The 13,885-nt window shown below is 40.5% G+C and overlaps 1 protein-coding gene across 1 annotated transcript in view; it reads left to right on the plus strand.

Moving 5' to 3' along the window:
- Positions 1–8,625: 8,625 nt before the first annotated feature.
- dpp10 (dipeptidyl-peptidase 10 (non-functional)) overlaps positions 8,626–13,885 on the plus strand; it is a 269,654-nt gene continuing 264,394 nt past the window's right edge. Inside the window, exon 1 of the mRNA XM_085383846.1 lies at positions 8,626–8,734. Coding sequence (XP_085239972.1) covers positions 8,675–8,734 — 60 coding nt within the window. The 5' untranslated portion in view covers positions 8,626–8,674. The remainder of the gene's footprint in view (positions 8,735–13,885) is intronic.

Consider the following 13,885-nt stretch of genomic DNA (forward strand, 5'->3'; position numbering starts at 1 on the left):
GCTTTCAAATATTTGGTAGCTAAAGGGATGAAAAGCTCCACATATGTAGGTTGTGTCCATTAGCACCAGCTTTTGCATGTTTCTCTTTTATGTAATGCAAAGCTCCCGGTAATCACTTTAATGCTCAGCACAGTCAGTGCGAAGAGAAGGCATTCACCCATTCACTGAGTTGGGTGAATCCAGTTTCGCCTGCAGGTACCAGGAATCTATTAGCCCCATCCACCCCTCTCTGTGCATTGAGCACTGTAAACTCAATGGGGCTTTGTGATAACGGAACAAAACCTGGAAGTCAATGAAAGAACTACTCCATGCATGCATGCATGGAGTAGTCAATGAAAGAACTACTCCATGCATGCATGCTGTAAGGCATATCACCTGTAGCGCTACCCTTATAGCCACCCTAAGGAGGAAATATTAGTTACTGAAGAGTGATTTCAGTCCGATATGTTTCGTTTTTTTGCACCAGCAATGGTGAGGATATCTTTATATTTTCTATTATCCAAGCATAAAGATGCTAATTTAGTGGCATGATTAATTTCAACACCCAGAAATAGTGATATAGTTCAAACAAGTCCAATCAACATAAACGTGTAATGTGATTTTTTGGCGCTTGGAAGATAGTTCAAGCTCTGAATGGTCAGTAAGACTTATTTAGCAAGTGGTAAAAAAAGGCCTAAGTGGTTAACTGGCGACCTGGTGAATGTTAAGAAGTTATTAGGTTAATGGAAAACAATATCCTTGACATCATCGTCCATCAACAAAACCCCATTTTGCACTATCATATGTATGTTCAGTTTGGTGTAGCTGTGGGAGCCTGAAGGAAGCAGCACACATTGGCCTGCCAGTTGTGAATACGCTGGAATACAAGCTGTGGTTGTTGCACATCACACAGACTTTGCACTTGGAGGTGGCAGGTTAAAGACTGGCTAATGTTCAATCAAACTGCCTCTGACATCTGTGTCCTCACATTAACCCCCCATCAGGTGTTGTCTGGAAAGGTTCAGGGCTTCGCTGCATGTGTGAAAAAATTACCCGCAGATACATGCGTAACTACAAGATAAACGCACACTGTAGCATCCCCGGTTGAAAAGATGGTCTCTCAAACTGATGGTTCACAATCCTTTTATTAAACAGCCGTGTATGTGAACACACCGTAAGAGCTACAACATACAGAATAAAAGACTATTAGTAAATCAAACAGTGTGTTACCTTTAACCTTTTGACTTATTCATTAATCACAAATTAATTCTCCTTACCTTACATAACAAATAACACTAAAACTTGTAAATTATTGCATATAACAGGGAAATCGTTGCATCGCTGCCTAAACATGACGAGGTACGTTAGCGCCCTCTAGTGGGTGAAAACTTAGCCTTTATGCTTAGTAGCGGTCAGCAGCTATATGCTCCGTAAAACAACAAAATACATATCTACAGGACAAACTTTGTTACAAACCTTGTTCCCTCATCAACCAGGTGCTAAGAAACTGCTTTCGACTCAGTGTTGCACCTTAATAGCCGTTCTTTTTCCCATTCCCGTCCATTAACCATAGAGCACACCTTCTCTCTGTGCATTAAAACTCGCGCTTCTGCCATATGGTTTACGCCACTTGATTTACGGCACCTTGTCGCTCTGTGACTTTCAAAATAAAAGCATTCACTCCAACAATATAATAGCCACTCATAAGTTTACAAAACACTTTACCAAATATTAATGAGGTCATTTACACACACCCCTGCATGTGACCCTACACATCAACACACACCCTCATCACCTATTCAGGCATGACAGATTAAAAGCAACCTGAAGCTGTTGGCATAATGAAAGTGTGCATCCCACCCTTGCATGAAACCAACCCCACACATTTATCCTGAACTCACGGTGCAGCCCATTAATTCATCTGCCAATACACATCTGTACTAATTACCAGAGTCTGAACATGTACATTCACCCACCATTAGTAATTTACACCTGGCTGCATGGGGCAAATTATCTTTGTTGCAAATGATCACCTGCCTCAAGTATTCCCACTAAGCCTCCAGTTTGTATCAAAACTTTAAAGGCTTCCTTAAGTATGATGTTATTCCTGGCATTAATACACTGCTGCAGTTTGTCTTCTGATTGAAATGCAGCCTCGCTTGTAAGGCGAAGACCCAGTCGAGATGCAACAGGCAGGTCTGGTATACAACATTCCTCTAATGAACCCTCTAGATAACAGTGCATGATGGGAAGCAGATGTGCTACAATTGTTCATTTAACCCCCTAGTCCTTTGATTCAGAAGGTCTCTCAATATCTCAACATGCTCAGCCATAGCTATCTGCAAACCAGGACCCAGGGAGACATGGGGAGAACAGAATGAGACAAAGAGAAAAATAGAAAGGAAAAAAAGGATGAAAGACATGCTTTTTTCCCCCCTAAGACAAAGAAGCAAAGCTGAAACGCCACAACACCAGAGAGCTGCCTACATGTTATTTATCAGCTTCTGAAGGCCACCGCAGACACATTTACTCACTGTGTCATGAAGAAACATTTTTCCCCTGCCAGCAGAATCACCTCATATCAGAGCCTTTCCCTGTAACTGAGAGTTTTCCTCTGTAGTGTAATAAGATTGTGTCCCTATATCCCTACCAACCATGATTAAGGTATTTTTCAATGTTAAATTCCATTATTGATGCACAAACTGTCAAGAATAGTGAATTAGGTGCAGTGAAATTGGGTGGATTCTGACTACTGTTCCTAAGGTGTGCCATTGTAATAGCTTGTATGAAAAAGTACTAAGACATCCTATTTCTCATTTCACAAGTGTAAAAATGACATTACACTTCTCAGATATCAAGGAAAATGCTTTGGGGGAACAATTAATGCTGGGCATGGGAGTTCTAGCCAAGAGTACAGCAATTAAGGTTTAGCTTTCACTTTTCATCTCTATTTGTCACATTTGCAAATAAACAAAGTGGACTCAAGTGTGAACAAATGGAGATGGACTGGCACAGAGATAAAACTGTAACATAACAAAAGGCATTGTTCGGGAAAGCAGGGGAGTCCAAGACAGAAAAGCAAAGAAATCCAAGAAGAGAGCCAAAAGGAGAAAGTAACAAAGGAGACCGAGGAAAGCAAGGGACTAGAGCCCTGGTGAATGTCACAAAGGCTGAGGATGCCATATCATAGCTGTATACAAAAGATGGACATGGCAACAATTAGGTCATGCTTTGGTTTTTGGGCTGTGCATTTTTTAAATGGTAAATGGCCTGTATTTGTATAACGCTTTACTAGTCCCTAAGGACCCCAAAGCACTTTACGCATTCAGTTATCCACCCATTCACACACACATTCACACACTGGTGATGTCAAGCTACATTGTAGCCACAGGCACCCTGGGGCGCACTGACAGAGGCGAGGCTGCCGGACACTGGCGCCACCGGGCCCTCTGACCACCACCAGTAGGCAATGGGTGAAGTGTTTTGCCCAAGGACACAACGACCGAGATTGTCGTAGCCGGGGCTCAAACCGGCAACCTTCCGATTACAAGACGAACTGCCAACTCTTGAGCCACAATCGCCCCATTTTTAAAACCAAAATAACTAACAGAGAATGAGGCAAATGGTTGTTGGGTGGTAACTTATTAGCTAATGCTAAAAACTTGGTTAGCAATCTGTGTTCATGTGAGTCTGTGCATTGTGTATGACAAACAGCCATGTCTCCAGTTCATCTTAACACCCCTAACCATTTATTGAGGAGGATTAGTTGTGAAAGTAAGCCATGAAGAAGGAAACTTTCCATAGAAGCTGTGTCTAAATATGTATATTACTTCACCTAGTTTAGTTCTGGGAGGAGACACAAACCCATCCTAGGGAGGGCACAGCTAGTATATTCCTAATGTTGGTCCCAAGCCCGGATAAATAAGAGTGTTATGAAGAAAGGAATCTGGCGTAAAATCTATGCCAAAACAAATGTGCAAATCCGTCTGCTGTAGCGACCCTTGGGAACAGGAATCAGCTCCAAGTATCTTCTGCTTTAAAGTTGGAGATTTTAGCATGGGAGTCTACAAAGCAGTGGCGGCTGGCCCATAGGGGGCGCTCGGGCTCCGCCCCCCCAAATGTGGAGGAGTAAAAATATATATTTTTAAAAAATTCATCAATGATAGTTTTACTATGTGTGTGCCCATATACAGCCAGGCGTATTTTAACATTTTCACCAGCTGACTCATTAAAGTTCAACCAACAAACGGTGTTTTTCTTCTTCTGGGGCGCTCGTCAAAGCGCCCTTGATATGCAGCGAAATAGCCTATCATTAAATGGTTGCCAGGGGAAAATAATAAATATTTGACCTATCAGCATCGCTGAATTAAATGGTTTGGGGGCGCTTAAAATTGCGCCCCTGCAGAAAACGCGCGAAGATTTGCTGTTCTAGAATTTTACCTCAGTCAGTAGCCTAAGTGAGCTATAAGGTCAGAGAGAGACGATGGCAGCGGTATTGTTAACGGTTGAGGCACAGCCTCCCCCAAATTCGGTTAGATCGCTTCTAACCTACCCTTTTGCCAGAAGGACAATGGCAGAAAAACTGCAAGTTAAAGAGTTGGGACCTGACAAGCCCGAAATTCAACTAACCCAGGCAACGAAGGAGAAGTCAAAAGCATACAACAGGACTTTTTGTCGGAGTTGGTTCCAGCGCAAGTCGTGGTTGTTCATTTTTACAAATCTATACAAATGGCCAGAATATGGTTGTTCATTTTAAATTTAAATTAAAATTGTGTTGTTTGATGTACTCATTAAATGGGTCATTTTAGTCGATATCATAAAAATTGCCCCCCTGAGATTTTTTTCAGGAGCCGCCACTGCTACAAAGATTCACTCAGTTTTGGAGGCAGCCTCAAGAGGCCAGTTGTGGAATTACGCTTCTATATTTGCTTCATTTTTCAGCCCTGGAGGTTGCAGCCGGGATAAAAAACACTAAAATTAAATACACTAGTACAACACAGGGATAATATGGCACAGGTGAACTCAATCAAAACAGTTACAGAGCTTCTAATGTAACAGAGAACTTCCTTTCTCTACAGTCTCAGTCGTATATTCTAAAAATGAAGCTGTGGGCTAAACATTTTTCCTCTGGAAATGTTCATATTTCAATATGAGAGCATCTTTTTGGTTTCATGTGGAATTGTAAATATTTTTTTTTATATCTCTGTCTATCTCATCAGAATACACACCTATCCATCTGTCTGAATTTCAGCCAATATTCCACAATGTGAAACAGAAAAACTGTAAAATAAAACAGGAAGCAGAATGAAGAAAGGTGAAGAATAACTCACACATATGCTCTATATGTGTGAGGTATTCTATATGTTGGGCAGAAAATAAGAAACAGCATTCAATAACATAAAGAAGGAGAAAACTGAGGATTGCAGCAGAAACCACAGGCAATTATAACGACAGACTCTGACAGTGAAAGCAAATAACTTTACAAGGGAAAAATAGGACAGCCCCCCCCCCCCCCCCCCCCCCCCCACACACACACACACAAAAGTACATTAACAGTGTAATACACCATGACAGTAAATTCATCATTATCAATCTCCATCATGTGCAGTGTAATTATTTTAAAGTGAGACTTGTGGTCAGCATTGTGTCTGACAAGTTTCTCTATCATATTCGCCATTAAATCAAACCACAAACATGGAACGAGCACACCGATGATGATATCCATTTGCGTCCATTATCTTGTAGCGCAAAATGAAGACCAGCTAAATTACAAAGGCAAGGAAAATTTTACCCGAGGCATGTAATTACTGCCTGTAACTCTCCAGCCTTGTTGTAGAATCACTACCATTTCATAAATGCACTATATATGCTCTGCACAGGACTGCTCTTTATCTGCATTTAATTATGCACCAGAGAATAATATAATTAGAGCCATAAGCACTTAAGATTATTGATGAATGTGAATTGAATAATTGAATAATCTTAATGATGGCTCCAAATTTTATTTGTCAGTAGGTAAGACATTTCTATAAGTGTAGTCCATGTTAAGTTTTAAACTACCAAAAAAATAACTAAAGATGGCAAATGTCAATATTATTAGGGAAAGGTTACATGAAGTCCCAGAGATACAGTATTATTGTCACATAATACATATCAGATACATCTTGATTTTACATTTGAGGATGCAGAATTCATTGCAAAAGGGTTCAGGATCTCATAATGTACAGGAAAGCACATGGTGGTGGGATTGCACTTTATATTTAAGAGCCAATTGAGATCAGAGGTGATTTGACACCAGATGAGATTGAAATGGTTGCAAGTGCATTTACCTACTTGAGACCAACATCAGTGTGTTGTTGTTATAGAACAACAAGTGCAAATATTTTTTTCTGGATATAATTTGTGAAAAATTAGATCAGGTCATGTGTGTGATCTTAATAATAAACTCTAATTTATGGGTGACCTGAATATCTAATGAAATTTACAGAGCTGTCAAATGAAAAATAGGCTCCTATATAGCAAATATTTGTGGATTATCTCAAGTAAATAATGTTCCAACAAGAACATGGCAGAAAAGTGATGGCACAGAAATCTCTAGTTGTATTAATTGACACATCTTAACCAATTACAATGTTGCAGTATCATGGGCCAAAGAAATATCTATACTGTTAGGGTGTAGTGCTAATAATTGAATGGAGCAGCATTTGTTGTCCTTTGTTGTGGGTATAGAACAAACTGCAATGATGCATAAATGTCTTGACTGTTTAGCTGTAAAACAAACAGTTTACTCTTGTGTTTATTGTTGCAAAAAGCCAGTTATTTTGTACAAAAATGTCTACTTTAGTGCAAACAGACATGATTGTTCGACCAGACACGGTACATGGGTACAATTATTTTTTTTTCACCCACAAAACAAATCAATTGAACTAAATTGTGTCAGACTATGAAGGAACGGCATTCACAACCAAAACAGATAACACAAGAAACGAGTAAAATAAAACAAAAAAAAAAAAATCAACTTCAAAACAAAATCTATTTGCCCTGACTCTTAATCACAGATAAAAAAAAAAAAAATACTGAGACGTTTGGATCGTTGTATGTATGTGTGTTGTAATAATGTATGTTATTTTCAAATGATGTTTTATTTCTCTGTGTAGGCTTTTAAAGTGCACTGTCAAAGCGTAAAGGTTTGAGGCCACAGAAAGAACAGCTGCTACATTGCTAAACTAAACTCATATGGCAATCATGACATAAGAGCTACAGAAGAAAAAAAATATGTACAATGAATAGTTAACTTATTTAAAAATGTGTGGACAGCATATACTACAGTGATTTACACATCACACTGAGACAATCTAATTCCATTTAGTTTATTAATTTTTGTGGATATTATGCTTACATGGTGCACCTGACCACGTTTATGCTTAATCAGATTACTGCTAATTAATTGATGTATAGCAAACATGGGCATATGTTGCATTCTGATGCTGGCTGGTTTATTTGACTCTGGGGCAAAATATAATAAAGCTGCTATGTTTAGCCTGCTGTGCCCACTTAATGGCAAATTAAAGGCGTCCAGGGTGCATTTGTAAAGAATCAACTGTAGCTGTAGAGTGAAACTGAGCTTAAGATAAAATAACATAATTTTTTGATGCTCAGTTGCAGTTTACAGGAGACATTTAATCCTGTGTATGATATTTGATTTTTGTGAGTTTTTGAGACCTTTACATCATCAGTGTCAAATTGCACAATAAACCTACCTTTAAGCAACAAATTGAACAATTAATATAAATTCCCTGATGTAAAAAAACTGATAAAAACAAAATAAAATGACTTTTTTAAAAGTTTAACAAACACCCAGTTTCAAAAAATTATTTTGCATTGTTTCACAGGGTTAAGATAATGTGTTTCAGCAAGAATTCTGCTCCTTCTCAGAACCTTTTTGCATACTTTTGCGTATCTTTGTTGTAGGATGATTTCAGAGGTACTATAAAAGAGAAAACATATCAGACCTCTTCCTCCTTTTCCTTCTATGTCTTATGGTTATTGACTGTCTACATGACACCAGAGAAGATGCTGTGCAGCTGCTCACTGAGATCATGCTGAATACTGTCTTTGTGAAAATGTGTGCTGAAAAATAGTAGCCTTATAGCCCAAAAGATGAAGGAGCTGTATGGACTAATATTAATTTTTGGGAGTAACACATAATATATAAAATATTGCCAGTCAGACACACTGTCAAACAGTTACATGGTGGCATTTTAAGTGCATTTGCACAGTGCATGTATATGGGTATTACTTGCCTGCTTTGTGGTGTTTTTAGCCACATTGTTGATTTAAAAAAAAAAGTCAGTTTGGCAAACCTCCAACAGAAGTAAATTATTCTGTAATAATGATGTTGTGATACATCCGAGGTTTTCACCTTCGCCACCCCTTTCAGATTTTTCTGCAGCCGCCCCTGGTCACCAGCCACCACCGGTCATTTGTGCACATACCTACCTACATACCGCGCTGCGCGAGGCACATACAGTGCCTTCAAATGCGGTTGCGCGCTTCCACCGCACGGCAAACAAAGAGCGAAAACAGTGAGCATCCCTGGCTGTAGAGTTGCACCTGCAGGAGGGCTTGCTTTGATTCTTTTCTCGGCTGTTTTGTCTCACTTGGATAGGAGGACAGTTTGTGTCTGTGTCCCAAGATGAACCAAACCGCCACCGTATCGCATCAAGTGAAATGCCAGTCTACAAAGGCCATCAAGGTGAGTTGTATGGATTATTCTTATTCGCCGCGGTGAACTTATTGGTGATTTATCGAACTGTTTGTCGGCAGGAGCTCCGTGACAGCTCCAAACTTCAGTGCGGGTTTGGCGAGCGGGGATGCGCATTGACGCACAGCACTTTGGAGATGGTTAGGGGATATACGCGTGAGCATCCCCGTTACAGCAACATCGAGTTATTAAATAATGTTCCTTTATGAGACATTCAGATATAAAAGAAAGAAAGATAACAGGACTCCAGTGGCTAGGTTTGAACGAGAGACGTCCAGTTTGAATGCCTTGGATGAAGAGTCACACATTGGCGCAGTGGCGAGATTTCATTCATATCACGTGGTGCTTCTTGTTCTTATTTTGTCTGTATGTGCTGACAGTAAATTAGAGGATATCCCTTCGGACTTTAAGGTGGTTGGTGAGGAAAAAATGTGAACATTTGTGCCTTTGAAGGTGCTTAACTTTACCTGTGCACGGTCCCGGGAGATCATCCCGAATCCCGACCTGTTGTCGGGACAAACAAATTGATTTTAAACCTTCTGGAAGGGGGGGAGTAAGAAGTGCCAGCTCGTAAACGTGAAATCAAGACAGAAAGAAAGAAAGAGAGAGAGAGAAAGAGCGAGAGAAGGGATAGCGGCGTTTTCTTTTCCAGTCACGATCGAGAAACGTCTTCGCTCGGTGGCATCCGCATTGTCTTCGTATAGCGCACCTAAATCTGGGTTGAAGGAGTGTGAAATGTGTGTGTGTCGGTGTGTGTGAGGGGTTGCTTCTCATGCAGCACGCATGTGTGCGCGCGCACGCGCCTGCGTTTGTGTGTGACTCAACAGCTCGGTATCGATTTTGCCGCGGGTTCTGCATCACTTTTCAACCTCCAAGTCCCACCAGAGAAATTTAGCTTGGGGCAAATTTATCGATCCTCCTTCCTACTCTCCCAAAGGCGAGCAATTTAGGAATACAAGGCCGAGTGTTTGGAATTACCCAACTTCAACTTTTGAATGAAACGTTTTGTGGAAAAAAAAATTATTTTAATTGAATTCTTGAGGTATTTCACCAGTCTCAGGCAGCCATCATATACTGTGTGCACCTGGTGCCGTTTCCTTCTCCGGGACTGTTGAGCTGAAGCCAACTCTTCGTGTGTCATGTGGCTTTGTGCTGCTGATGGAGCTCAGTGCAGGATGCTCATAAAAGCCACTGTGCTGTGTTCAAAATGAGGCTGCTGTCACGTTTTTTTCTACCTTTTGGAGGAAGGGCATAATGGGATGCACCCAGCTGAGTTCAGGACTGCTCAAAATTCAAATACAGTACTCTAGTTCTTTTAATTTGAAATGTTATCTTCGACAAGACTTTTAATTATGTGGTTGGTTGGTGAAAAAGCAATTTTTCAAATTGCTTCTTCACATACTGGCAACCTGAGTTTAAACATGGTTTAAAGGTACTTACTGTAAATTCAAATTTTTTGTAAATTAATTGATCAATGCTAATCAACGCTCAGATACAAAAATACTTCAGTCTTTATTGTTTTGAAGAGGTATCAACAGAAGTTGAACTACTGTAGGCCTGGGCTGTAGTTACATGTAACACCAGTTACTAGAAAATTCTTCTTTTAGCTTTATTCCCATTCTCTCAAGAAGCTTTGCCTTTTCCCAGGTAAATGCTGTCAAAATATAACTGTTAATTTTCCTTGATAAATAAAGGTTAGAATGACTCAGTACACCATCTAGTGGTCTATACTACTATTGTGAGAAAGTACAGCCAGGCTCTAGGTCAACTTCAGTTGGTGTCTCTTAAACACAACACACAGATATTTTTTTTTAAAATAAAGTCAAAACAGTCTTCTATTTACCTTCTGTTATTGGTGTTTAGTTTTTAAAGAATTTTAAAACATGAATTTACAATAAGTACCAATAAAGGAAACTGGTTCACTTGAGTCCTGTTTGTCTGCAGATTTGCTTATGCTTTCTGTCAGTTATTACGCTCAGATTCAGTGCAGAGATCTTGGAAGATTGTGAAGTTTTCTCCATGCTATGAGTCAAATGAGGGAAACCTGGTGCATATAACTGAAAATGTCACTACTTTACCAAAGCTCAGCGATGAACCCAGTGAAGCAGTGTATCTGATATGAGAAGCGTGGTTAGAAAGGCCAGTTCATGCTGCGGGCTGCAGACCGGCACATGGTCACTGGACTTGGTCTTATACCACAACAGGAGGTGTGTGTGTGTGTGTTCATGTTCCACATGTGCACGCTAGAAAGCATAACACCCAATAGCCAGTTTTCTTTGCTGAACTACATTAAAACAATATAAGAAGCTGCAAGTGAAAGAAATATGTTGGTCTGTGAATACAAACGCTGCTGGATAATTGTCTACAATCCAAATAACGAGTTTGCAAGAAATAATGCACAATACACTGACCGGCATGAGATGGCAAACAAAAAGGGATCAAAAGTGAATTTTCCAAACACCACAGTGGCACAGATAGATGGGTCGAGGTGGTAGCACTTTGATATACCTTTGACACGCCAAAACCAAAGAAGCACAGGTGTTTTAATGATCACAGTGGGATGCTGTACTATTGTGCTTGCTGATTCAGTCTCCACCCAGATCCTGGAGTGCTGGGACTTCACTAAACCGAGCCTTCATCTGTGTGATTAATTAGATTTGCACTTTTCCTGCTATGTCCAATCGCACAGTCTAATCACCACACATCCACTGCAGTCTGACATGACTCAGAATTACATAACATAGTCTAACTGAAATTGAGATCACCCCTATCTGGCACACTGGGCACAAGTGGAGTACAGCACATACACCAGTTTATTTTTCTCAGCATATGCACTGTTGCTGTCAGGTCATGCTGGGTTGGACACAAGAGGCTGGACACAATTCCTAACAACACAGTAATGCTAGTTGGCGTGGATGCACGAGGCATTTTCAGGATTTCTTGGAGTGGCGCAGACCAAAATAAAAGTAGAGGGCCCTCAAGAAAATCAGAATATTTGATTACAAGTAAGTATATTGGAGAAGCAGGGTATATTATCGATTTAGTCTTCTGAAAGTGGTGACACTGCTGCAAACGGTAAACACAATTCTGGGCTTTTTAGACCTTGTACAAAACACTTGTGGGGTTGTTTTCTGGGGTTGGATTTAAACATTTTTAGCTTAGTTTTAACTGACAATACAACATTTCACATTAAGAGGTTTGATACTAGAGTGTCATAACATACCTCCACTTATATCATGCATTTTATTCACTCATGCAGCCAGTCAGACTGGAGCCACCCATCTTTTCCATTTGACTTGAAGTATCTACAAGCTGTCACTAGGATGGGGAGGGTCATTTAGGAGTCACTCACTGATTTAAACCAATCAGGATTGATGAATGTAATCAGAAAGTCATCTGGTGTTTGCAGCCAGTGCAAAGTAAACAGAGTGGGCAGGCGTTCAGCTCACTTTAATTTGTTCATATTGAAATACAGTCTGAAAAGAAGAAAAGGAAAGATTGAATGTTTAATTTATGCTACCATGAGTGTGTCCATTTTTGGAAGTATTTGCCTACAGAGAGTCTACGGACAGGGGTTTTCAACCACTGGAAACATGCTTACATGCAGTCCTCCAAACTACATGGTACTCAACGTGGGTGATGTTTTGCATCAGTTGAATGCTAATTGGTTGACAAGTAGGCTGGAACCGGGAAGGGGGAAACAGTGGAGTTCACCAGGAATGGGAGAAAAGAAAAAAATCCCCAAACACCCCAGATTAAAAAAAAACAAAAAAATGGAGCATGAGAAGAACACACAGGATTTTTTTTTAATTCGATAAAGATTATGACCTGCTTCACACCATCAGAGGTTTTGTTGTGTCACTTGTGGTCTGTCACTCAGCAATAATTGGCAGCCATATGCATCTTTACATTGTATATATACACTTTATGGATGCAGCTTGCTAACTAAGCTTGCTACAGTCTGTAGATAACCCATCACTCCATCTTATTCTCTAATTATCATGCAGTTTGGCTCTAACAAAACAAAATGGTGGAAGCCAAGGGCTAATAATGAGGCTTCAAAATGTAGAGCCTGCAGAGTAGTGAGTGAAATCATGGTAACCTTTGCTTTGTACATCTGTTATATACAGTCCTCAGGCATAGCTAGTAAATGTGGGCTGTTTAGATTCTGTTAGTGTGTGTTATAACGTTAGTTGTTCTAACTAGGATGACTCAATGGCTACAAAGTTCGCACGAGAAGATGAGAAGATTCACCCATATCTTCTGTTGCATGGAGAGCTGCTGTGTACGAATGCCCTGATGGTTTGCGGGAGAATCTGCTTTCTGAACGTCACCGAGCAATGCTTTTCTCTTTTCACACTTTCCCTTTCTTTGTTTCTTTGGGAGATTCTGAGCTGAGGCAGCATTTACGCTCTTTATTGTTTAAAACCGCTGCACATTATAACAGTGGTGAACAACAGCCCGGATGTCAGACACCCCGAGGCATCTGCTCCAGATCAGCTTGATGCTCTTTGCTTTCACCTCTCAATGAACCTGTCTCTATAATCAGTGAAACAAGCAGGGATCATAGACAGGATTAAGTACTCCAGAACTCATCTGTGTTGCGCAAACCTCGCCATCTAATCTCTCCCATGTCTGACCCCCGTCGAGTGGCACAGAGGTCTTAACGGCTTTTTATCATCCTCTTAAATGTGCCCTCTTTGTAACATGGCTGTGTCCTTATGCCACGAGCCAAGATAAAAAAAAATCCAATTAGGAATGAGGCAGCAGATTTTTCGTGGGCCTTAGATCCTGTGGTCTCACCAAGTTTAACATGGCTGGCTAAAGCTCGTGCCATCAGCGATCTTTGGAAGTGTCAGGTCCACCCACATGCAGGCTGCAGTTATAAACCGGGATTGTCAGAGAGGCAGGGAGCTGTGTCAGTGCTCCACTCCTGCTGCATGCATCAGTGTACAAGGTCGTAAAAAAGAAGGCGCTATATTTCTCCGGCTGTGCTGTTACACCGTGGACTTGAACTAACTTCACTCAGCAGGGATCTCGACAGAAAGTTTGGGCAAGAGTGACAGTTTTAAGTAAGTGCCAAAGGACTGAGTCTCTTTCTCTGAAATCCCAATTTTAGGATACTGTTTCATGATGACAAGA

The sequence above is a fragment of the Rhamphochromis longiceps genome, linkage group LG16 (genome assembly GCF_057381845.1).
Source record: "Rhamphochromis longiceps isolate RC_006_pf linkage group LG16, R_longiceps_female_GT1.1, whole genome shotgun sequence".
In the NCBI taxonomy this organism is placed as follows: domain Eukaryota; kingdom Metazoa; phylum Chordata; class Actinopteri; order Cichliformes; family Cichlidae; genus Rhamphochromis; species Rhamphochromis longiceps.